General features: G+C 49.3%; 1 protein-coding gene across 3 annotated transcripts in view; it reads left to right on the top strand.

Moving 5' to 3' along the window:
* PLXNA4 (plexin A4) overlaps nt 1-26133 on the top strand; it is a 363413-nt gene that overhangs the window by 1333 nt on the left and 335947 nt on the right. For all 3 annotated transcript variants that reach the window (XM_039243559.1, XM_039243563.1, XM_039243570.1), the window contains exon 2: nt 15913-16095. In XM_039243559.1, the coding sequence (XP_039099490.1) occupies nt 15913-16095 (183 nt within the window). The remainder of the gene's footprint in view (nt 1-15912; nt 16096-26133) is intronic.

The raw sequence follows: 26133 nt of genomic DNA, 5'->3' as shown, positions 1-26133 counted from the left end.
ATGTGCTATGGCTATGGCACTGAGCTTATGAGAGCTGGAGCTGGGGATGCAAGGTAGATTTCCTATCTGATACTTTTTTCTATTCCATATTGGCTTATAGTTCTCAGAAGGCATGCTAGAAATAGGTGGAAATTGCGTTCCATAGATGTCATATGCACCAGGCATTGTTAAGACTCAATTATTGTGTCCTGTGGTACAAGACATGTATTGATCTTTCTTACTGACCATGCCTACAAATCACTTTCCTGGGAGCTTAGAATAAAACCATTACTGGGAGTAACGGAGCCAGCCATTCTGTGCTTGGGATAGATCTAGGACTTTAGGAGCATCACGTTTTTGTCCCTTGAGTATCTTAAGGAAATGGCAAAATGAGAGCAGAAGTAGGGTGGGAGTCCAGTGAACCCATAGGTGAAAGCAGAGCTTGCTTAGAAAACTGCATTTATGGGGCACCTCAATGGCTTAGTTGGGTAAGTGTTTGACTCTTGGTTTTGGCTCAGGTCATGATCTCTTATTTTGTGGGATCGAGCCCCACGTCAGGCTCTGTGCTGACAGTGCAGGCCTATTTGGGATTCTCTCTCTCTGCCCCCACCCTGCCACTCTCTCTCTCAAAATAAATAAGTAAACTTACAAAAACTGCATGTATTAAGCATCTTCTGTGTGCACTGTTCCATGGAAGAGATATGACAAGCAGCCTTAGAACAGTACCAAGTGGCAAAAGTGCTGAAGGAAACCAGAGGAAGGGGAGAATGAAGGGCTGGTTTAGAAGACCTTCCCAGGGACAACAGGTGACCCACCCTCCTGCCTTTCCCAGCCTAACTCATTTGTGACCCGGCTTGCTGTGGCCTGACATCTGTTCATCTTTAAAATGCTCTAGTTTTTTCTCATTGTTCCAGTGACTTAGAAGTCTCATTTATGAGCATCTTCCATGCTCTGTGTCCCTCTCCTTTCCCCCTTTTGTTTTTTCACTCACTTAAAAATGTAGTTTGAAAAAAGTCTATCCTAGAGAGAAGAAAGGAGAATTCACACACAGGTAGAGTATGTGTTGGCACAGATGTTATTCTTGACTGCTAGGCCAACTTTGGTGCAATTCCACATTAGGAAAATGTATTTTGATTGATTTAAAAAGTTTAAGTCTCCCTTCACAAAATATGGCTACTTGCCAAGTCCATTTCAGAGGGTGCTGGCACCCAGGAAGCTTGTGGGGGGGGGCTGTTTCTGTGGGCACTAGGACTTGAGCTGGGGTAGGGGAGATGGAGGAGAAGGAAGGGACTTGACAAGGTTTGCCTTTGATGCTCTAGCATTTAGGCTCACACTGTTTTCCAGTGGTGAATTTTCTAGGTACCTGGGCTGAAACTAAAAGATGTCATTTCTTTCGGAGATCCTGAGAAGCCTAGTGTCACGAAGCAAATGGGAGAGGCCAGAGAAGGAAGCAACGAGTTGACAATCATAGCCAGGCCAGAGAGTGGAGGGGACTCCACTGTACCTGCTGAGCACTAGTGAGTGGCATATCTTTCGGGGCCTTTGGTTTAGGGCAGTGGCTGATCCACTCAGTAGAGTTTTTCCTGAGAAAAAACAGGTTTATGAACCTGGGGGCCATGGACTTCTCCCAAATGCAGTCTCTAAAGGTCAGGTGCTATACTGTGTGTACATATATTCCAGACTCAAGGACAGCTCCCTGGGGGGATACAGTAGGGATTAGGCATGGGGAAGGAAGTCCCTTAGAGACCCTGTGGTCTGTACCTTCATTCTGAGGACCAATGAGATGAAGGAACTGCCCAAAGTTACATAGTTTGGGAAGGAATGGCAGACACAGCACTCCCTTTCCTCTTAAGGAAAATCACACTTGCACACATGCATGCACACACATGCATACCTACACATGCGTGTGTGCACATGTACAATGAATACCCCCACGAGCATGCACACATGCATGCACACCCACCCTATGTTCGAAAGTGTAAGTTTAGGCAGTGTGCTTACTAAACAGCTAGTTCTTTTGAGATCAGACAGGTTGACTATTTTTTTCCGTAGATGCTTTTCTGTAGAAAACTGGCTCAGATTCTGTCTTTCCGGGTGATGCTTTTGGGAGTAGACTCAGCTGCAGGGATCAGCCTGGCTGCCCATGGGCAGGTGTTTGTCCCGCCCTCGCTCCTTGCCACAATACAAAAAGCAAAGTTCATCATGGAAGTCTGCAGAGCTGCAGGTCCTGAAACCTCGTGGTGGCCTTGAAGAGAACAGAGAGACGACAGCTTTGCAAGACAGCCTAATGCCAGGGCTGGGAGTCATGGAGCCAGATAATAAGCTTTTGATTTTTCTTTGGGCTTTAATTAGCCCTTTCAAGTTCGAGGCAAGTTCAGGGCTGAGAGCAGAAAGGAGAAGGCCAGAAACTCCACACCAGGCTGGGCTGTCTCCCCAGCCAGTATAAAAGGCCACGCCAGCTTGTAATGTCAAGTATCAGTTTCCTCTGATTCGGCCGACGCTCGGATTACTTTGCTCCAGTCCTCAGGTGCTCGGCTACAATTCATTTGGCCCCAGTTCAGACCACACATGTTCCCCACACGTCAGCCGGGCCAGCCTCCTGGGCCTCCCCAGGGAGGAGTCCTCGTGGGCACACCGCTTGCAAACGCAGCTTTTCCTCCACCCATTCACGTGGCTGTTGGGTTCCTTTCCTCCCTCCCTTTCCTGCCTTGAGGCGAAGATGGGCTATAGGAATCTAGAGTTCTCTTTTGCCTGTGAGTCCAAGATTCCCTTGAGGCATGTGAGGCGGGATGGACTCTCAGATGGTCTCTGTCCTGCAGCATGCCCTTTATAAGGCCGCAGTGGTGGGAAGCCCAGGAGAGTGACTTTTAAGACTTGTGTTTTGTAGGCTAAGGGATTCCCTGCGGGCTTCATCATAATTACAATCCATAGAGCTTGAAAAGGTATGATTAGTGGTTCATTTTTTTAATGAAGATATAATTGACATACAACATCATATTGGTTTCAGGTGTACAACACGACGATTCAATATTTGTATGTCTTACAAAGTGATTGCCACACTACGTCCAGTTATCCACACACAGTTACACCTTTTTTTTCTTGTGATGAGAACTCTTAAGATCTATTGTCTTGGCAACTTTCAAATCTACAATACAGTACATCAACTATAGTCGTCATGCAGTACGTTACATCCCCAGGTCTTATTTATTTTATAGCTGGAAGTTTGTACCTCTTGGCCAGTGATTCATTTTTATTGTGTTCCTATTTTCCTAATTCCCTAAGGTAGAATGCTCATCCCACGGTATTCTTCAGGGTTTTCTGGCCCTTCCCATTTCTTGGGATCCACATTCCTTCCCCTGAACTCAGGCTTCCAGAACTCAGAGCAGGAAGCAATATAAGCAAGCCCTGGGGCCTCTGGTTTGCTTATGTCCCAGCTGCCACTTTGCCTGTGTGCAGGAAAGACAAGGTGGGGTGGGGAGAGGACATCTGTGTGACTCGGCGTGCCATGCCATGGAGTGATCATGGAGCCATGTGGTGGGCCACAGCCTGGTGACCAGAAGCAGTGCGTGAGGCAGGATCCTCAGTCTGCAGGCCCCCAGAGAGCTCCCCATTGTTTTGATTTTATTCCAGGTGAATCAGGGAAGGGTGGTGAGCTCACACCAGAGATAAGGGCTGGCAGGCCCAGAGTAGCCTCCTCATGGGTATGTAAATACATATCACAAACAAATCTCTGAGTGGGTGTTGGGCATAGAGGCTGCCCAGGTGTTTTCTGATGCTTGTGGGAGATGGAAGTAGATTCCCCCTTTGCCTTCTAGGCCATTCTTTTCCTGTGTCCTGGTTTTCCCAGCCTGAATGGAAAGATGTATCCAAGAACAAATGGTCTATTGTCTGAAAATCACTTTACAGGTCTCAGGAGGACATAGGCAGAAGGAGGGTCCTAGAAGCATCGGCTGGGGGTCCCCTTGTATCTCGGGATCAGCGGACGAAAGACCAACCTGAGGTCCTTTGCTTCAGAGCATGCAGGAGGGTTAACACTAATGATGTAATCTCTGTTTCTGCCACTCAGCACTGGGAGGGTCTCTGTCTTTCCCTTTTGAAGGCGGTCATGTCACCCAGGGTCCCCAAACCCTTGTCTACAGAGCACAAGATGATTGGCATGAGGAGCCCATTGCCTCTGGCTTCTGTCATGTGCCATGCCCCTGAGCAGACCAAGGTGACAGCTCCCAGCCCTTTCCTGGGAGCCCTGACACTCCTGACCCAGAGTCAGGGCAATGAGGCTGGGGAGTGTGTTGTGAGCCAAAGCTCTTGTGTTCACATGGGCCAAGTGGCCTGGCCTCCCAGATCCCCCAAGCAAGCTATCTATGCCTTTCTTTGGCCTTCTGGAGTAACCTCATGGAACACTAACCCTTCCACTTCCAAGTTAATTAATGAATGGGTGAAACATTTGTCAGGCCCTTGGTAAGTGCTTCCTCTTGGTGGCTGCCAGTCATGAAATGACATCAGTCTCTAGGGACCCAAGAGTCCGGGAGAGACTGCAACATAGCAGGTGATTATGGCCTGTGTGATGGGAACAGTGGCTGTGGTCATGGGACAGGTCATTACTCATGCCACTAAATCTTCCCTGAGTTTGGATCCAACTGAGAAGTGGACATAGGAGCCAGACAGTGTCAGCTTTTGTGCTATGACCATAAGGTCATATGGGGCAAAAATCAGATTTTTAATCTTCCCCTCAAAACTTGAACTTCAGTGACCTTCCAATGCAAAATGTAGGTGCTTGGGACAGAAACTATTATCCAGAATCATTGCCTCCTGGTCACGTGACGCCTGGTCATGTCTCAGTAGTGGGGACAGAGAGTGGTGGCCTCTGGGCTGCCTGGCGGTCCCATTGCAGGAGTTCATATTGTTCCTGACAGTTTACAGAGGGTTCATCACCTCCTTTTCTTCTCTCAGCACAAAGTCAAGTGCGTCACTCAGGGTCTTGTGATTGATGGACTAGAACCTACGTCCTAATTCTCAGCCCCGTGCTTTCCCCAACTTTGGTGCTCAGTGGTGTGCCAGTGGCATCCGGTGTGGGACAATATGGTGCAGGCACCGTCTGGGCATTTCAGGGCATTTATGATCCTGGGATCCTGGGCTCTAGAGCACTAAGTGCTAATGGGACCCTCATTTACTACAGGAACTAGAAAAGCCTCTCATGTTTCTGGAAGTCCCTGGTTAAGAACCATTGCTAAACCTCGCCTCTGTATGACTCGGGGTTTACCCGCCAGTCCTGTTCCATCCCACAGCATCCACAGGGACACAGGGACTGAGCTTTTGATTTTTAACCCCAGGCTTCACTTCATGTCTGACAGTGAGGAATAGTGAAGGAGAACCCCGTTCACAGATGCCCTCGCTTTGACACGTTTATTGGTTTCACAGGCACGTTAGCCCTGGGAGGGGACAGGGTCACTGTGCCCCCTGGACATGGGCTGGCCTCCCATGCTGGCCTGGATGGCACCTGGGATCCTGGAACTCCATGACAGTGAGCATCTGGAATGGTCCGGCGGCCATCCTGGGCCCTGGGTGCTGGTTTCTGCTAGTGTGCTTTGGGTATTTTCTTTTCCCAGTCAGCAGGAAGTGCCACTCTGGCTGCATGGGGTGTATCCTGTTGTTCACGGTGCTAGGCAAGTTTCTTTCGCTGCTCTGCCACAGTCCCTGCTCAGACCAGGAACCCCTCCTCTTGCCTGCCCCATGCCTCCTTCCTCAGCTTCACTCCATTACACACACACACACACACACAACGGACCCATCACACATGCTCAATGCACAACCACACTCAAGTCGCAGTGAAAGCTCACATCACACTTCTTCCTCATTGGTCCTGGTACCCATCCCTCATGGCCCTTTGACCCAGTACTCCAGACTTCAAGTTTGAGATTTGGCGACCTGCCATATTGCAACCCTAATCTTTATAGAACCAAGTCTTCTGTTCCAGGTAGGCAGTTGAGAAAGCCACCCACCTCCCTCTTTTTTGGCCAACAGGGTTTGCAATCAGAGTCATATCCCAGCTGAGTACACATGGTGCTTTGGGGTGCAGGATGGTGGCTGAGCCCTGGGTGGTATTCTGGGCCAGGTGAAGGGACATGTCCTCCCAGAAAGCTCTGGAGCCTGTCAGTAGGGAGAGTGACAGGACCCAGGAGTCCCACATGCAGAATTTTAACAAAGACAGCCACCAGGAGACCTGAGGAGCCCCTCATCCCTATCTCCGCTGCTCTCTCTGCCGTGTCCTGCTATCTCACTTAAACTCATCTCCTAGGTCCCTCTTCCCCTCCTTCTGTGATGTATTCTCCCTCCACCCACACACTACTCAGAGCAGCTAATGCAGCGAGATCTCTCTTGCGGGCACACACACGCACACACATGCCCCATATGGTGTACGGTAGCCCAGCCAAAACGGGCAGCCGGGTCTCTTGTTCGGTGAGCATGCAGACCGGCCAGGCTTCATGGTCCGCATCTGCATTCTGAGCCTTTCCTTCAAGTCCTGTCATCCTCACAGGGAGGCGGCTTGGCTGGGATTCTGAGAATGTGGACCTCTGGGTCTCAGCCAGTCCTAGCTCCTGAGATATCACAGGGCTGGTGAGAAGCTTCCTTTTTACTTTGAATTATACGTCTCATCTTCACAAAGGAGGTGAGAAAAATAACGTCCCTTTCATAAAGTGTGTTGAGACTCCTAAGGAAAGAGAAATACAGAGACATTAATAAAAAATGAGAGACATAGAATACTTTGTGTTTGTAAGATGCTTAAAACCTTCATCACCCCACCTGTATATTTGTGGTTATAATAACCACCCAATGGGACAGGAAGGGACTTAATGACGTTGCTAGGATTTCATACTTACATTTTTTCTTCACCAGGATCTGCTTTTGAGAGATCTGGCTATGCCTAACCCAGATGTCATATTCCATACCCCAGGCCTAATGTGTAGCCTGTTTGTCTTCCCCGGCATCTGGCACACGTGATGAATGCTAAGTTAAAGCATTTTGAAGGAGAGGCTACATTTCAAGCTCGACTCTCCCTGCTGTTACCTTCAGGTGTCCCTCAGCTTTTGCAAGGCAGAGGGGAACGACCACACCTCCGTGCAGGGTGCTTGCTTCTTTTCATTAACTTAGTGGAGAGAAGGGGAAAAGACAGCTAAGAGAGTTTTCCATTCAGACTCTCCATTGACATTTCCTCCCCCGGTGGATGCCCCCCACCCCCCATGCTGTCCACATAGATGAAACGGGACCAGCAAGAGAAGAAAGCCCACATCTTTTTCCTGGACTCGGTATCATGGCTGTGTCTCTGTCAGTGTTCCAAAATATAATGGGATTTGTTTGGCTGATTTATCCCGCATGCAGGCAACATTATCCAGACTCGCTCACGAGCCCGAGGAGCAAGAGGGGAAGGTGCACGGCCACAAGAGTGGAGCTAATAAAATTTATTCCCGCTAACAAGGGAATGACCTACCCCATAATTCAGCCTGGCCAGTGGGGCCACCGTTTCCCAGCGCCCGCCAGAAAACACACAAACTTAATCACTGTGGCGCGCCCCACTCCAATTACAGCTCTGGTGGCGCAGAGGCTGTTTGCAGTGTTCTGGAAGGGGAGTGGGAAGGTAGGATTGATGAGCTTTTTTGCCCTTGACAGGTAGCCACTGGGGAGCTCTGAAGCTAAGGTACAGATGGAGAGAAGTGGCACCCAACAAGGCTGTGCTTGGTATCATTCCCAGCGCTGGGAAGCCTTCCCTGGCATTTCCCACAAGTCCAGTTTGAACTATTGGGCTGGTCCCGGCATGGTGGCCATCTGCAGAGCTGGGCCACTGGGGTCCGAATTCTCTTGCTTGGCTGGCCTGTAGCTCTGGCCATGGTATCATGGGCCTGTCTCCTTATCAGAGGGAGGAATCCAGGGCTCTTGGCAGCTGAGCTAATGAGGAGAAGGTCATGGGTTCAACCCCTGGGATCCTATCCCTTGTTGGAGCTACTCTTGGCTGACTGTGCTCAGCAATTCCTAGGAGGGGTGGGTTGCTACAGCTCGCTGTTGGTTACAGCTAGGCCTACAGAGAGTGTGCCTGGCTTAATGCCTCTCTCCTGGGGAAACAGCTCAAGGTACTGGCATTAGTTTCCTATCAGAAGGGTAGCTTATTATGACAATGAGGTAAAGACCACTCAGATATCTGGTGCAATTGGGCACAGACAATCTCAAGCACACACAGAAATATTAAAACAAGTACAAAAATGAGCACTGCTTTTAGCAAATCATTCCCAGTGATTCATAGACAGTTCAGTGCATTCATAGATGTTTGCATCGGAAGCGACAAATACACACAGAACTCCTAAAACACGATGACCTTCTCTCCTCTATTTTAGTACCCACCCTTTTTAAATGCTGGCACTTGACTCTTGGGAGCCTTGGTGTGATTTGTTGGGTTGTCCTTCCAACCCTGAGAAACTTCTCATGAAGCCCCTCCAGTAACAGTTTTTTCTCACCAGGTTGTTGTGACTGTGGTTTGCTGGCTTCCTTTCTCTGTCTCCGTATACATTCATTGTCTCTACAGTCTCATTGGAAAAGACACAATACAGGAATCATTCTGAGAGAGCACTTAGTAATGAGGTGGATGGGACTTCATTCCCTCATTCCACTTCCAACATCTGTGCTCACAGCCAGGGTGAGAGGGCCAGCCTTCACTTGCTGCACGGATTTCTCCAGCTCTCAAGAGAGTTCAACCCATAGGGTCAGCATGGGCCACAGGCAGACTTTTGGGGGAGGGTTAGAACTCAAAAAAGAGAAAGGAAATTTTATGCAGAATAGTAAGGAAATTGGTGGGTCACAGAGTGCAACTTGGGGGATTTTTCCTTGTTACAGAAATAGGCACTTAGGCACATGGGATTATTGTATGGAGTAAGAAGTTTCTGGTAAGAGTAAATCTAAGCCTACCAGAGCCTCCTCAAAATGTTTCCACCTCCCCAAAGATTCTCTCTGCTTACCTTCTCCCCCTGCCACCAAAGGGCACTCAGAGTCATCTCAAGGGATAGATGAACCATGGGCATTAGACACTATTGCATTTATTAACACCTTAGGGGTCAGTGGTCATATTTGAGCTATGGCTCCCAATAAGTGGGTGATTATTACCTTCCTGTACTGCAGGGCTTTACAACTGGAGTCTGTATTTAGACATGAGCTACTTTGGCTTATCTGATCAATATCTCCCTTTAAAAAGAAATCCCACATGTATAATTCACTGAGTCCCCATTTCCAGTGGACATCTGTTAGGGTCAGCTTTCAGGATGTGTGTGTGTGTGTATGTGTGTGTGTGTGTGTGTGTGTGTGTGTGTGTGTGTGTGTAATTAATTAACAGGAAGAATTTAGGGCTGCTGAACATGAAGAATCTAAAGACCTTTTCTTTTCCACATCAGCAAGTACCTCACGGGCTTCCCTCCTCTTCTGTCCCTAGGCCATTGGTCACCATGCCCGCTGTACCCTCAGCCTTGGGTACAAAACTGAGGCAGGACATATGTCACCTTGTCTACTTGTAGCCCAGGTCTGTCTCCTCCACTGGGAGGGACAGTGGGAAAGGGGCAGGAACAGATGAAATGTTGCCATCTTTATATTGTTGGGTCCTCAACTAGGCCTTTATATAATTGTTCCTTCCTACACGTTCTTAAACATATTAATAAGTGAGAAACAGTAAATAGTGTTGTCTTCATTCACTGCCTCAGTTCCCCCTAATAGAAACAGGAGCTCCAGTAGCCTAAGATACTAAAAGTTTGATGAAAAATGGCCCAACAAAAGGCTCTTCAGTGGATGAGCCTGAGCAAGTCTCTGGTACCTTTTCTCCCTGTGTGATGGTCTGACCTTCCAGCTTTGGGGGTGGGCCTGGGGTGTTCAGAGCTCCTCTGCATGAGGCTGGGTGCTACTTTGCATTCAGGAAGGGAGGAGAGCTGGTGTGCTCCCATGTGGAAGGACTCCTCTCTTTGCTGGACCAGGAGCTGCCCCCAGAGCAAGGGAGGACCAGGTCTGACTTTGCATTTTCCACGCCGGGCTCGAGCTTCCTACCGCCAACTCGGAGCAGCTGGAGGCTGCATCCTGTTTGGAGGATTTGGCTGTATCTGTCCATCCCTGCCGGCTCACCTGGTCGGCCTCTTTTGGATCAATTTGGGATATTTGTAAACAGTCAATGCCCGGGGTAAGGGGGGCAGCCTGTGGCTATGGAAGAGGCTGTGTCCTAGAGCTGAGCTAATTGGCCCACAGGGGGATGGACCTGGTGACCTTTACCTCATTAGCACCACATTTGGATCACTGAGCTCTGGCCTAGTTCTGACCTTTCCATAATAAGGACTCAATGTGGGGTTTCTGCAAAGGTGGGGCACCTGAGGGCGGGGCCAGGACTGCTCCACTTGACTGGGGAGCGGCCCGCAGGAACCAGGCTAAGTAAGGGCCATGCTAGTCGGGGTGAGAAGTGGCTTCAGTACCAGATCACGTCCCACGCCATCACCCAAGGCCTTCAAGTGGGCTGGCACAGGTGTCAGGGTGACAGTGGTTTTGTACGAGTGTGTCACCAGGGCATGGGGCTTGGGGGCAGTGCAGGGAGCTCCTGAGGAGATGCCTCCACTGCCTGCCAGCTCTGGCGTCTTCCTCAGTCCTCCTCAGAGTCTCCGGACTCTGAGAACACCGGACACTTCTGGGGTCCTCCAGTGACCGCGTCGCAGCTCTGGCCCCTGGAGCCTGGGGAGGCAGCTGCAGGAAGGATGCCGGCAGAATTAACACCCCCTTTCCGTGGAGATGATAGAGCTTTTCAGAGTGCCGGTCTCTCTACAGAGTGGGAGCAATTTCCCTGTAATTGGTAAAGTAACCGTAACTGCTCTGTCATTTGTATGTAGCGACACGTAATTGCACGGTAACCTTTGCCGCTGTGCGCGAGGGAAGCGCGGGAAGCTATTAGATTGTAATTTGGAGTGTCAGCTCTGGCTCTCCACACTACCTCTGCCACCGCCCTCTGCCATGGGGCCTCTGCGTCCAGGGCCAGTAGGGCCTGCTCAGAGTGGCTGTGCTTTCTCTCCCTGGGCCTGCTCTATGGCATCCCACCCCTGCCCCCGCCAAGGAAGTGACCTCCACGGGGTGATGCAGGTCCCTGAGTCTCACTCCCAGGGGTCCCGATCCAGTATAGATCTGGGGTCTGTGCAAGAATTTGCCTGCCTGCCTGCCTGCCTGCCTGCCTTCCTTCCTTCCTTCCTTCCTTCCTTCCTTCCTTCCTTCTCTTTCTTTTAAGACACAGAGAGAGTGTGTGCACATGTGCAAACAGGGGAGGGCAGGGAGAGAGGGAAAGAGAACCCTAAAGAGGTTCCACACCTGTCTGGGACATGATCTAGGTTCCACACCTGGCTACATCTCACCAACTGTGAGGTCATGCATGACCTGAGCTAAAATCAAGAGTCAGACGTTCAACCAACGGAGCCACCCAGGTGCCCCAAGAATTTGCGTTTCTAATGAATAGTGCTGAATGTTCTGGATCTTACACCATTCCTCTATTCCTTCCTATAGCCTCATAGGCCTCATAGATCTTTAGGAAGTACCACTTTTGCTACTTCACCTTGATAACATTAGTCCCGTTAGTTGTGATAACACCTTTCTGAGGTAGATACCAGGAATTTCCCCAAAAAGCCTCACAAAGGTTGTCTGAATTGTCTAAGGATGACAAACAATATGAGCTAACATTCCCAAAGGACTTAGTAAACGCCAGTGATCTACGTGAATTAAATCATGTAACCCTTACCACTGCACTAGCAAGTATATAGTATTATTTTTTCATAGTATTATCCCCATTCTACCAGTGGTAAGCTGAGACATGCAGAGGTTAAACGACTTGCCCAAGGTCTCACAGCATTACGTGGTAGAGTTGGGATTCAAACCTAGACATTCTAATTCTAGTTCCTCAGTGTTAACCACTGTGAAACTCAGGCTTTTATTTGCTCATCTGTCCATCCATCCATCCATTAATTAAACATATGTCTTAACCCTATAAACCAGGAACTCAGCTAAGGGTACAGAGACACATAAAACATGGTTCTGTGTTTGAGCTCATGGTCCCTGGAGTCCCTTGGATCACAGGTCTTAATTTATAAGTCATGCACCCATGAGGCCGTTTGTGGAAAGTGGATTTGGGATCTTCCTGATTGGGGCAGAAGGACGTGGCCCTGGCCTGTTCACAGGGTTGCCCAAAGAGGCACCACATATATTTTCATGGAACAGATCCTTGTTTTTCCCTTGGTGAGAATGAAGTTACTCTCTAATAAATAAGCATCGTAACAATGGCCAAAGCTCATTTGTGGGAGTTTGTGGAGCAGCCGAGGGAGAGGTGTGACTGGGCTCCTGATTACAGTGGGGTCCGGTCCACTCCGGGCTCCTCTGCCTGCCGCTCTAATCTTGCTGTTAATGGGGCCCAGGGGAGGCTCAGCCAGGGCCTGAGCAGACACTCTCCTCCCCCATTGCCCAGGGTGTTCTGGAATCCACGCCAGCCCTCACCTGTCGAAGGTTTTCACCAATTAGCCTTTCCTTCCAGGGCCCACACGGCCTGGCATCTGCTCCTTACACCTCACACACCCCAAGTCTGTGGGCCCTGTGGGGTCTTCCTCCCCCTCCCCTCCGGTACTCTAATTACCCTGTGGCTATAGTTCAGACATGGCGTGGTGGTGTCCTTAGAGAGCTTGCTCCCTTCAGGAGCCATGCTAGGGGCTCTCCCTGCGGCCACTCTGTCCCTGTTCTGGGCAGGATTTCCATTAAAGAAAAAGGAATATGAAATATCACCTTGAATTGACAAAGTGCTTTCCAGTTTACCCAGTGTCTTCACTCCCATTATCTCACCTGGCCCTCATGACAGTCCTATCTTGCTGCTTTACAGTCAAGGGGAATTGAGGCTCAGAGAACAGGAAGACCCTATGCTAAGTTGTATAGTTGGGAAGCGAGCTGCCGTGTGAAACCAAGTCATGTGTTTTTTCTGCTACTTTAGTGTTAACCGCCCTCCCCACCCCCATTGTCCCTGCCTTGAGGAAACAAAGAGTAAGAACCACTATGCCACAGCTGGGGGTCCTTAGCATCCATGCAGACCTGGGCTGCACCTGGCCAAAGGCTTTGCTCATACCATTAGCACCGGGGGCCCCATGTAGACGGAGAAAGCGTGCATGGTGGGGGTGCCGGAGGAAGCCATCATTGTCCCTGGAATCTCAATGCAACATTAGGAACCCCAGCTGCAGCCGTGGCCTTCTTGGAGCCTGATGACAATACCATGAGGTAGGCAGTGTCAGGTACAGTTGAGCCAACCAGCTGTCTCCTGACTGGGCCTTTAAGGGGGCTGTTACGAGCCGAAGATGGGCAGAGCCCTGGCCACCGGGCCGCCAGGCTGGGCTCTCCTTGCTTTTTCCCAATGAAAACATTTCTCCCTGGGCCCCTTGCTGCTCAAGGTGCCAGAGCGACAGAGACTTGCTGCCTCTGAGCAAGCAATGATTTAATGCTGCAATTGGCCAACTGCATATGCTCTTTTTGTAGGTGGTTGTTTATTTATTTGCTAGTGTTTTGCTCAGCCGAGGGGAAAAATGGTAATCAGTTACTGACCACTCAGAAATGTAATCCTGGGGGCTGAGGAGCCCAAGTCTCCCAGGTCAGTGAGGCACACGTTTGTGCCAGGGGTGGTGGGAGACTGTCAAACATGGCCTGCCTTGCTCCCTACCTCAGTTTCTCCTTGTTCAGCGTGGACAACCATGCAGCCTCATCTACTTGGAAAACGGTTCATAATGGGCAAGATATGTTTGCTAATGGCAGAAGTCTCTGTGGCACAGCTTAGAGCCAAGAAAGTTAGGGGTGAGGGCTCCTTATGAAGTGGAGGCAGGGACATTCAAGGCCATGAGGATTCCCAGCATGCCTGAAGCAGCCCCTGGCATGCCTACCATTGGTCATGCTACCATTATGTCCGGCAGGAAGAAGACAGAAAACTTCCTTCATCTGGATTTTTCCTTCTTTGTTTCTTTCTATCCCTTTTACCCTCCATCACCTGTGTCCTCCCCCATTTCCTTATTTTAGGAAAGAGCTATAAAGATCAGTCTAGACCTTGAAAGCTCCCTTCTAACTTTGACTTCTTATATTGTTTTTTCGCAGGGAGGAGTTGAGGGTTGTGTTTGGCCTGGGCTATTCGACCAGACCACGCAAGAAAGGCCAGAGGGGATCAAAGGCTAGAGCAGACATCTGCTCTGCATGTGTCCTGCCTAGGCCTGCCCCTGCTCTCCCCAGCCCTGCCCTGACTGCCCCCATCATAAGAAGGAGGGGAGAGGTCAGGGAGAGGTTTTGGATGCTCAGCGTGTTGTCTTCCCTGAGATGGACAATGCTTGCTCCCTCCATTCTGGGAGGGGGCTAAAGGGTCCCTCAAGTCCCCGGAAAGCTGAGTTGGCCACTTTCACATCGCTTTGCTGGCAAGAGCCTGCCTGCTGGTTCTCCAGATGCCTTTTCCTTTGGCTGGATTGAAACCTTTAAAAAAGTGACACCTTGTATTTTATTTCACTCCTTTTTCTGCAAAGTCCAAAGACATTTACAGGCATGAGCTCTATAGGCTTTATGGAAACCCATCAAAAAGCAGGGGTTGTTTCCTTCATCTTTATAGAGTGGAAAATAAAAGCACAGGAAGACAGAATAACTCTTCTAAGGCCACACGGTTCTTCTTGGAAGGAAAAATCTGGTGTAGGTTCCTAGAGCCTCGGAGAGGTCTGTGCCAGACCAGAGCTGCTCGGTGGTGGTGCTGGGGGTCCCTTGCCAGCCATGAAGTTCTTTTCCACTACCCAGTAGGACATAACCCAGATGTGACCCTGTGCTCATGTGGGGATCTGGGAGCCTGGAATAAAACAGGGAGAGATTCAGCCAAGATGGGCCAAAGCCTTTTCCTGTTGGTTCCCTGGCTCCTGAAATTGTCTGGGATTCAGGAGCAAGAGTTGGATCTGTGAGTCCCACAGGGTCTCCAGGGGACATTCTCTTGGAATGCTTTCAGGAAGGCTAACAGGTGTTCCAGTCATTTTTAGGGCATATAATGTTTGGGAAAGGCAAAAGGAATGTTAAACATATTTCTTCTTAAAAAGACTTTTCAGACCTTTCCTGTAATTGTTATGCGTCTCTTACATGTTGTTAGAATGTGCTGTGTTTCAGTACAAAATAATTTGACCAAGGAGCCCTATTTTGGTAGAACATCTTGGAGGGCTTGGCTTCCACAGAAGACACTCTGGCAAATGCTGGTATAGGTATGACAAGGCCAGGGTTGTCCATTTTCACTGTGATTTTATAAAAGGCAGGGAGCTTGAGATGGGGCATCAAGAGGCACCACTGGGGCTTGTTGAGTTGTTTGTGAACCTTCCATCTCTCTATTTCTCTTTCCTCAACTGATTGTCTGTACATTGTGATGCTTCTGTCACAATATTGTCATTCACATGTTAATGTTTCTGGTTCTCTATTCTACACTCTTGAGTCCTCCTCTGTGTGTCTGTTCAATAGTAAGTGTAGATGTGGAGGCCACATTCCCTCTCATTCCCAAGCAGAGCTGCCTGGAGCCCATGCTCATGGGTGTTGGCCCAGTGCTCTCCACCTTGATGGTGATGATGGGCCATCTACATTACGCATTACGAAGATGGCACCCAGAGGGGTTGGAGGAGGGGCAGAGAGACCATGGAGGACAGGAGAAGAAAGAGACTCTAGGGATCTGTGTTTTTTTGCCATGGTCCTACTACCTATTTAGACTGACTGTTAACAGGTCATCTAGTTTCCCTGGAGCTGAGTTTTTCTTGGATTTTTCCAAGAAGGATTCTTCTAGCCCTGTCATTACCTGACTCAATACTTCTGCTTATTGTCCTGATGTTCCCTCCTAATTTTTCTCTTTTTAATTTTCAGCTCTTAACCATTGATGATAATTTCTGTGGCCTGGATATGAATGCCCCCCTGGGCGTGTCCGAGATGGTACGTGGCATTCCCGTCTTCACAGAGGACAGGGACCGCATGACTTCTGTCATTGCCTACGTCTACAAGAATCACTCTCTGGCCTTCGTGGGCACCAAAAGTGGCAAGCTGAAGAAGGTAGGAATGAGATGCAGTCATTTTGATTATTGTGAAGGCCATCTATCCCCGGTGGGATGGATATTCTCTCATGCTTTTTAACTACTTTTGGGCCTGGTGGGAAAGTGATACAGGTTTAAGCTAAGGAGATATGTTGCTCTTGAAGTCATGAATAACAACCTGTCCCTTCTCTGTCTTCGTGTGGAGGGTTACTGTGGGCATCACAGTGGGCGAGTGTGTAGATTTGCCTCTTTCCTAGGTCTGGTATGCACATGGAGGAGTTATCGCAGTCTCAGTAGGTCATCCTGAATGGCGTGCTCTGCTCAGCTTGGGTTTGTGCCCTAATGCAAAGGCTGTCTAAGGGCTTAGTGGTTAGGGAAGGTGGGCAGGGGCAAGGAATGTACCTGTTCCTCTTGCTTCAGCCCTTTTGACTGTTGCATCTGTCTGGAATCCATGCAGGGAAACAGATGGGGGAAAGTGAAGGACCTGCTAGAGTCAGTGTTGGGGCTGAGAGGCAAATCATGGGATGAAGAAACCATGGATATTGTTGGAGCATAGAAATTGCTTGAGGTGGAGTAGAATGGTGTGATCTGGGACAAGAGCTTTTCCTCCTCATCCTCCAGAAGCTTGCTGGCTCTGGGTGCTGGGTGAGTTTGGCCCCTCAGCAGTTTTGGGGGCACCTTTATATCCAAGAGTCTTCTCTCACCTGCTGTGCTCAGGCTTTTTATCTCAATGAGTTAAAGCTGGTGCCCTGGAGAACCCCCCTTGATTGGATCAAAAGCCTTCCTAAAACTAAGCAGTATATCCTGTCTTGTGTTAGCTGGTAATTGCACTTCAGTCTTGTCCCAGGGAGTGTTGGTGGACCCACATGGAGCTCCTGCTTTTTTTATTTAATAGGCTTCCCTTGGAATTCTCTGGATATTGTGTGATTTATACTGAGAAAGTGACACTGCCAGATCTGAGACAACCTTGAGTTCTACTTTTCTCTTTGATGCGTTTCTGGGCATTAGCTCGACACGGTCAAGGGGAAATGCTTTCGGCAAATCTAGAAGACTTTGCCTACTCTCCCATCCTACTGTGTAGCAGCCTGGCAGTCATATCTTTCTTTAAATTCTACATCTCTTGGAACAGGCAATGGGGCTGGCGTGTGAGAGTACGGAGGAGGAGAGGCAGGGAGAGGTGTGTGTGAGTTGGGGGATGTGCAGGGAGTAGTTACATGGGCAGTATCTGGAAGAGGAAGCACATGTTGGTGAAATGCCATGACGCTCCACAGAGATGATGCGGGTGGCATGCCACCATCTGGTACTGCCAAAGAGGTAACCAGGAAATCGTAGTGTATGGCCTTACACATCTAATTAATGATTGATTCAACCATCATCTACATAGCTTTAAGAACTATACTTCATAGTTCCCTGCCTTACTCAGAAGACTATATTAAACATGATTGAACGTTCTGTTGCTGCCTTGGCCTCCTTGTTGTGATTATTGCTCACATATTGAACTGACTCTTGTGGATGCCCGAGAACATGCCATGTGCGAGGCATAGGTGTGTTGTCCTGGCACGACTCCTGTGTCTTGTTGCCACTGCCTTCTGCCTCTCCCTTTAGTGCACATTGCCACTCATCACCTCCAGCTGCTGTCAGGAACCCTGGGCAACTCTGGTCTTTCCCCCTCCCTCCATCTGTGGCTTCCAGCTTTTGGTGGGTGGGCTTTTCGGTGAGATACCCAAACTTGCTGAAATTGTGTCTGCTAAGCCACAGTATAAACTGAGGAGGGAAGCACCCGAGCTTTGGAGCAGGGGCCTTGAGGGTGTTTCTGTTGGATGTTCAGATGATTTCATTCTTTATTATGATTCAGTGAGTTTGGTTTGCTAGAAAAGTGAGTTCCAAATTCCAAAGGCATTCCCGTATGCAGTTCATACAATGAAATGTCTGTTGACCTGTTCGGCCTGGCCCGATGGGTGAATAAGCACTACTGAGAGTGAAAAGTAAGCAAGGCGATTTGGGGCACCTCAACTCTTTTCTTTAGTGAGCCCTATCTCCGCACAGTAGAGAAGTAACTTACCTCACTGTGCTAAAAAGATTCCCACCCACTAAACTTCCTACTCAGTGCAACAGGATCATTTACTTGCTGGCAAGACTGAACAGATCATGTAGGAGGCTTTTTTGTGGGGGGGAGGGGTGTCATTGTCTGAGCTGGTCAAAATATGGTGTCCATGAAATAAACATTGAGAGTTCAGGGCATGTAACAGAACAGTTATTCTCTCTCAGGGGGTAAAAAGAGCCATGCTTCCTGGCCACAGCTGCATTGTAAACCCAAGGCAGTCAACTTGCAAATATGTGCTGTTGGCCAGAGGGTGGATGGAGGTCGTGGGGGCTGGCTGCCTCACACCCGTGGAAGCCTGGCCCCTGATAGGGAGGTCAGAGTGAAGCATATCCCCATAACGGTGGCTGAGGACCCTCCCTCTGGGAGGCTGGGCACACAGAGTGCTTAGGGAAAAGCTTTTGGGGTAGGCTGTAAGCAGAGCCTTGCCTTTAGGTGTCCGCCGAGGTCAGTAAGGCCAGCAACGACAGGCACCACCTGACCAGGAGGCTCGGGGCTTTATAAACCTAGGGCTGGCATTTCCCATTTTTTACTTTGGGGAGTTTATATAAGAACAGTTCTGTTTCAGCCACCTGGGACGTTCCATTTAATTTCCAGAGCAGTAGTGGGATTGGTGAAGCATAAACATCTGAGAAGTAAAGAGCACAGAGGGTCATGTGGGGGGAATGAGCCAGCGGCCCTCCTGGGGAAAGCCAGGGCATCGGGGCAGCCAAACTTTCTGCTCCACAAGCTCAGAGTGGCAGCCTTTTTAATAGTTTTGCTGGAGCTCAGCTACTGCTGCTGCAGACTCAGCACAGCTGGCCCAGGGGACAGAGTTGGGAAAGGAAGGCTGGGCCGCCGAGTCTGTTGTTTGAAATAATAAAGAGCAAAACTGGCCAGTTTATTTATTTTTTCTAAACAATAGAATTTCCCACCACCCCTGCTTGCTGAGCACTAGCCACTCCTCTTTCCTTGCCATGAGTTTGTATTGCTTTTCCCAGAGGTTATCAGACCACATTCACCTTTTGGGCAGAGGCCCAGCCGTGAAATGCTTTGGGGCTGCAGGAGGATTTTGCAGGAAGTTTCATGAGCTCCTGCAACCAGGGGGTGAGAATAATGGAAATCACACTGTAGCCGTAATTACAGAGTTGTCTTCTCCGAGCCCTGTAATAATCTCCTGTGTGTATCAAGGGCTTCGCAGGGTTCTTTGCAATATGACAAGAGACTCGTGGTGGGGAGGGTGGGTGGGAGGGCTTGGGGGTTTGCTGTGAGTTTCAGGGGTCTCGGAGCTAGACTGTAGCTATCCATAGGCTGCCCTCAAAATTACTGACTTTTCCTATTGTTTGAAAGGTGTGGGTCCTCATCATTTGCTCCTTGCCTCTGATGACCATAATTTCACTCCTTTAGTGCGCACATCACATGAGGCAGAGGGAAAGGAGGTGAGGAAAGTGCCAATTTGGATGTCTTTTATGTTTTCTCGTTGTGTGTGTGTGTGTGTGTGTGTGTGTGTGTGTGTGTGTTATGGCTGGTATTGGCAGCTTTTTCATGGCGAGCATTATAGGGCAAGTGCTGCTAAGAAACATGGCATATAAATGCTGTAGTCACCAGAAGGTACCTAGGAACTTAGAAATAACCCACAAACTGTTAAAATTTCACCTGCAGGGAAAAAATCTTAAGGCAAACACCATCCCCATCTGCTTTAGGGTGTCTGTATAAACCTGAAAATCTTTGTGCCAAGTTGGGGTAATGAGGCCAGTGTGACCAAAATCTCTTTGCTTAAATATTTTGCCTGGAACCCTCTTTCCTTGCCTCTTGCATTCCTACTGCTAAGTGATCATATTTTATGGCTGCTGTTCAACAGTGAATTACTGCCTGACATTAGGGGGGGAGACTAACGTTCATTGTGAGCCAAAACATCGTAAACTTCCACTCGAGGTGTGATTGCTCCTTTCATTTGGTGATTGCATCGTTCCCGAGTGTTTAGCTAGGTTAAACTACTCACACCTAAGGGGCGGAGCACTTCATGGAGACTGGCTAAGCAGAACTCTGGCTGGCCCAGCTACTGGCTTGTAGTAGGATAGGTACCCATGTATATGACATACCAAGCCTTACCAGCCTCTCTGGATAGGAATCGAGTGTGTGTCTGCATGGAGCGTCAATAGGAGTTGATGTCATAAAAATCATTCTTATTAGGAGTTATGATGCACATGAATTTAATCTGCCTATTTTTTTTTCTTGACCCTGTTTTGAAATCAATTTGCTTGTGTTCCGTATACCCCGACCATGGATCCAGAAAGTCAAATAAACAGTAGAAGAGTGGGATAGAAGAAGACCCACCTAGGTCTATATTATTCTGACCATAAATTCTCAGCAATGGATGCTGTGTGTGTGTGTGTGTGTGTGTGCGCGCGCGCGCGCGCAACGCTCAAGTCAAAGAACAATATCAGTACAGGGATGTATAGCCCCTGCTTTGCAACTTCCTACATGTATCTGAGAATTCTTAACATTCACCTGGAAATCTGAATCAACTTTAAAAAGAAATTCATGCCATCGATAGGACTTCAAGTGGGTAAAGACATCACGGAATCAGATGGAGATGTAGCATTGGAACTCTAATTTGCCTGAGGACCCTGAGATTAGAGCACAGGGTGCAGGTATCTGGTAAAGGATTTGGTCAGTGAGCTCTGCGAGGAGTTTCTAACACAGAGCTGCTGGCTGGTTTACATGTGCTAGGCACTCAAGCAGAAAGGACAAGAAATATGGAAGAATCAATGCTGAACAATGTTCGTTATGGAAAAAGACCATCAAAGCATTTTTGTCTGATTGTTTTGTCATGTTGTTTTTGTATTTCCCGCTGCTCGTTTTGCAAGTACTAAGCCTGTAGAGATCTTAGCCATGGGTTAAGTGGAGAGGAGCTGAGGTTGGGGGAGGTGCAGACAGAAGAGCACCACAGATGTTCCAGGGACTACCATGCTCCTTCCATTGATGTCAGTCACCTCTAAGCAGGGGCAAGAGATGGCTGTTCTGTCATTAGTCCTTCAAGTTTGGGGATCCCAAGACCGGCCTTCATCATGCCAGCAACCTTACATCATGCCAGCTGCCCACCTCTGATCCACCTCCCACCTTTTGCAGTGCTCCCTACTGGGTTTTGAGTCTTTCTGTGCATGCTGTACCTGGTAGATGTGGACAGCAGCTGGGCTGGTCAATGTCCTCTTGGGTGTATCTTACATTCTTGAGCAATATTAAGTCTTCATCCAACCATCCTTTCTACATAAGTGTATCCCACTGGCACTCATTTCTCACCCCTTCCTACTTTGCACCACTCTGCCCTTGGGCCCACCCACTGTCCCTGTTTGGGAGGTGGAATGGATCTCAAGTGATCGCTCAGAGCAGACCTGAGCAGGCGTGGGGGAGGTGTTCTCATGACCTGAGTTTCAGCCTCACCCGCTCTCAGAGCAGCTTGACATCTTAAGCTGGGGCATAGTCTCCTTCTTCTCCTGGCATCCTCTTAAAATGCACTTTGAGATCCCCAGAAAATATTCTCTCGGGTACACTTGTCATTTTATTTTCCAAATGATCATTAGTAGTGCACATGATTTAAGGAGATAGTCTCAAATGAGCTTTGCCAATTCAAGATTTATTGATACATGTGTGCCACTTTTTTGAATCATGTGTATGTGTATATATATATATATATACATTTGTGTAGAATGATCCTGATTATAAATTAAAATGCAAACCCATTAAAATTGAAGAGAGAGCTACAGAAACACCCCAAATCATAGAGTGCACTCAGTCAGCTGATGCTCAAATACCAGACACGCTAGAGGAATTTATCCAGTGACACATGCAATTGAGGTAAAATATTGTGCTTTACAAGAACATATCATTAAAATGAAAACTAGCAGCATAGGAGTCTGGCCATGTAACCAAGACAACAAAGATGGGAGAGGATGAAAGACATGGTGTACCAGAGCGAGAGGGAGGAGCAGAGGCGAGAAGAGGAAGGGGCCCCCAGCTGTAAAGGGCCCCTTACTACTGGGCTCGCATCTGATAGAATCTGCATCTGAGGAGAATAGAACCTTTCTGTCAATACTGCTGAAGGCTCTCAGTGAGGGGCAGGACCAGGGAAGGTCTTCATCACCTGAAATCACTGCACTACCTCAGCCACTTTGATGGATGGACTGACTCAGGACCCACCTGTCTGGAGCTCTTACTGAGAGATCTGCATAGAGTCCCTACTTGTTCTCAAGTGACATCTGTGAATGTGGCCATGTGGCTGGCCTCTTGGGAGCATCACGGTGTTTTTCCCAGCAGCTTTGGCTTCTCATAGAAGCATTCATGGGACTTTTAAAATAGCTTTCTCAACCCTGTTATATTCACTCCACACCTTCTACCCTGTCCCAGGTGACTAAGGGGTATTAGTTATCAATTGTGGTGTAACAGATTACCCTAAAGCATGGAGGCTTGAACAAAACAACATTTGTTATCTCAGTTTCTGTGGTCCAGACACTGTGGACATGGCATAGCTGGGTGGCTCTGGTTTGGGGTTACTGACCTGACTGCAGTCAGGGTGTGAGCTGGGGCTGGATTGGGAGAGGATCTACTTCTAAAGTCATTAACTAGACACACCACACACCATGTGGGCTACTTTCCCTGAAGGCTACTCACACAACATGGCAGCTGAGAGAGAGACAGAGAAAGGCAGAGAGGGTGAGCAACATGAAAGCCAAGGTCTCTTTGAAACCTAATTTCAGGGGCGCCTGGGTGGCTTAGTCGGTTGAGCGTCCGACTTTCGCTTAGGTCATGATCTCGCAGTTCGTGGGTTCGAGCCCCGCGTCGGGCTCTGTGCTGACTGCCAGCTCAGAGCCTGGAGCCTGTTTTAGTCTGTGACTCCCTCTCTCTCTGACCCTCCCCTGCTCATGCTGTCTCTCTCTCTCTCTCTCCTAGAAATAAACAAAACGTTAAAAAAAATTAAAAAAAAAAAAAGAATCCTAATTTCAGAAGTGGCATCCTGTCACCTTTGCTGCATTCTAGTCCTTGGAGCTGCCAGTCATGTGGTCCAGCCCACCCTTAAAAGAAGGGCCTTCCAGCTTCCACAGGGGCACGGATACCAGGAGGCAGGGGCCACAGGGGCCCTTTTCGAGGCTGCTTACCACACGAGGGCTCTGTGTCTGGGCCTTGGCGAGGGCACCTGAGCCAATACTTTTCACTTGTGAGTGGTGTGAGAAGGGGCACAGCCTGGCTCAGGGACACTTGTGACCCGAGCACTGAATCCTGCTTCTGGCTCCCTAGGGTTTGATTGTGCAGACATGTTAGAGAGTCCAGAGGATGAACAGGAAGAGGCCACGTGGCCTGCCGTGGCCAGGGCCAGAGGGTGAAGGACAGTCCTCAGCAGGAGGCCTGGGAGCTCAGAGAGGCAGTCCCAGGTGCTCTATTAATCTTAGGGCGATAGTTTAAATGGTGGGTGAGTGATTTGTGTCAGGAGAAGAGCTCTGCGTGGCCTTAGAGAATCTATGCCTCCTGGCTTTGCTGGGCATCACCTACTTCTTTTTTGTAATTTTCTATCTGTCTGTCTGTCTATCTATCTATCCACCTATTTTAAAGCATGCAAAAGCAGGGGAGGAGCAGAAAGGAGAGAGAATCCCAAGCAGGCCGTTCACCCTCACGGAGAGCCAGACATGGGGTTTGAACTGACAAACTGAGAGATCATGACCTGAGCTAAGATCAAGAGTCGGATGCTTAACCGACTGCACCCCATTAGGGACCCTGGGAACCACCTTTCTTTAGGAAGGAGTCACTTTCCAAGGGATGGAGCTGGCAGGAAAGGCGATGGGAAGGGAACCTGAGTGCTTTCGACACCCAGTAAGTCCCAGGCACTGTTCTAGGTGTTCCGGATGCACAACCCTCAGCATTTCCTTGGGGTACATTCTACGACCTCCATTTTACACAGGAGGCAAGAGATTGAAGAATGCCCCAGAGGTCACATGACTTGATCTAAGGTCTGCCCTCTGATCCATTCATATGGTAATATCAAGGACTCTACTGGGGTTGTACTCTCCTGGGTAAACCTCACCTCCACAACTGTGAGCAGAGGTAGTCACCTGGCTTCCTGAACCTGGCCAGTGTGCCTGGTGGCCAGAACCTTCTTTTCATTCCCTCTGCCCCTACGCTGGCTCAGGGCCCCATGCTCAAGCCCTGCTGGCTGTAACTGATTTCCCATCTCTAGGTCCCTCCCCTCTTTTAATTGTCCTATAAATGGCGCCAGATTCATCTATCCAAAACAACTCCAATCTCGTCTGTTTCCTAGTTTAAAAACAACAACAACAGCAAAGACAGTCACCTCATCCAGGCTTCTGTGGACCCCTGCCTGTTGCCCTGCGTGTAAATGGCCCTACTGCACTGTCCCCCCAGCTCAGCTGTTCAGCATTGGCCCCTCATATTTTGAGTCTTCTAAGGCCCTGGCTAAATTTAAATACCAAGGAAGAGCCTCCCACCTGAGAAACAATAGGACTCCTACCTCCATGGCAGCTCTCTCTCCTCCACGATTTCCCTCTGGAGGAGCAGATATGCCCAGCCCCGTCCTGCAGCAGAGTGGGCAGTGGCCTTGGGAGGGCCGGAGCTTTTCTGGGAAGCAAACAGGCTGTGCTTTTCCACTTGCTACTGATCTGCCACCCAGGACACACTCGGGCGTTTCTTTGTCTTTAGCTTCTCACTGGAATGCTCTCTCCCAGCAGCCTGGGGGACTGGGTGCAGTGGTTCTTGATTTTTCCCATTGCAGGTCATCTAGGGTCCCTGTCTTTACTTACTTGGAAGATGGCTGATCCTACACAGATCCCAGAACTGCTTTGCAAGCCCTGTGAAGCTGAGGACCTAGTTACACCATCTCCTTACCACGCCTGGTCATTTTGGCCATCTCCCCCAACCAGTCCATCCAGGCTTCCTTTTCTCCCTAAATGCCCATCCCCCTAACCCAAGCCTCTTAGCTGCGCCCTTAGCCCTGTGCTTGCCTCTCTCCACTGCCACCTCTCAGCTCTTGCCTGTTTCTCCCTGTCATTAGGTAGTATTGTACTTGTGCCAAACAAACACCCACTCACAAACATTTTCTTGTCCAATTCACCCAGGACGACTGTGAGGCCAGTGAGGCCAGGGGAAGCTCTGGCTCCACAGTTCCTTTCAAGATTTGGTGACTTGGAGGACAGTGACTTGAGGGGTACCCATCACCCCCAAGCCACCCCTTGATGCCCATCACCAGGTGGCATTATCTCCATTGTTCACTGCAGAGCTCAGTTCACTGCAGAGCTCAAGGCCCAGGAAGGTGAGGAGTGGGAGCCCATCTTCATCATATCTCGGGTTGCTGGCATAGCTGGATGGGGACTCAGGTCTACCCTGTTGACCTGCTTTGCCCACATGAGTCCCATTAGGAAAACAGGGCCAAGGAGTGGGTCTGAGAGCAGTGGGTGTTGGCTCATAGGCTCTCCCTTCTTGAGGCCATTCTCAGTCTCCTGAAACAGTGGCATCCCCAGTGCCTCCCCTGCTCCCAGGTTTTCTGCTTTCCAGAAGAATCTTTCAGAAGCCCCCTCCTTCCCCTCCACCCAAGGCTCCTGAAGCCTTGGACGCAAGGAGGGTGGAAGGGAAAGAGAACAGGAAGGAGAAGACTCTCTCTCCTGCTCTTGCCAGGAGGATGGATTGTCTTTCTGCTCAACCACTCCCGTCGCACCCCCCCACCCCCCCCACCAAGATGTGAGCATGCTGGGGTGGGAGCAGCTGAGCCAGAGTGTGCCCCAGTGGTTGGACTTGAGAGGTCAGCTAATGCTGAAGCCACTGTTCGACTTGCTCTCACCACAGCATCTGAAACTTCACCCAATTGCTACTGCTTTTTAAGTCTTCACACTAGGAGGCTTCGATGCCAGTGGGTTTTTAGGCAGACTTATACCCAAGGTCCTATGAGCATCTCATGTACTTTGTGTTTTTGAT

The sequence above is a fragment of the Hyaena hyaena genome, unplaced genomic scaffold (genome assembly GCF_003009895.1).
Source record: "Hyaena hyaena isolate Hyena2069 unplaced genomic scaffold, ASM300989v1 scaffold_8, whole genome shotgun sequence".
NCBI classification, from domain to species: Eukaryota; Metazoa; Chordata; class Mammalia; order Carnivora; family Hyaenidae; genus Hyaena; species Hyaena hyaena.
The sequence above is the reverse complement of the archived record's forward strand: the minus strand, read 5'-3'. Positions and strand labels throughout refer to the sequence as shown.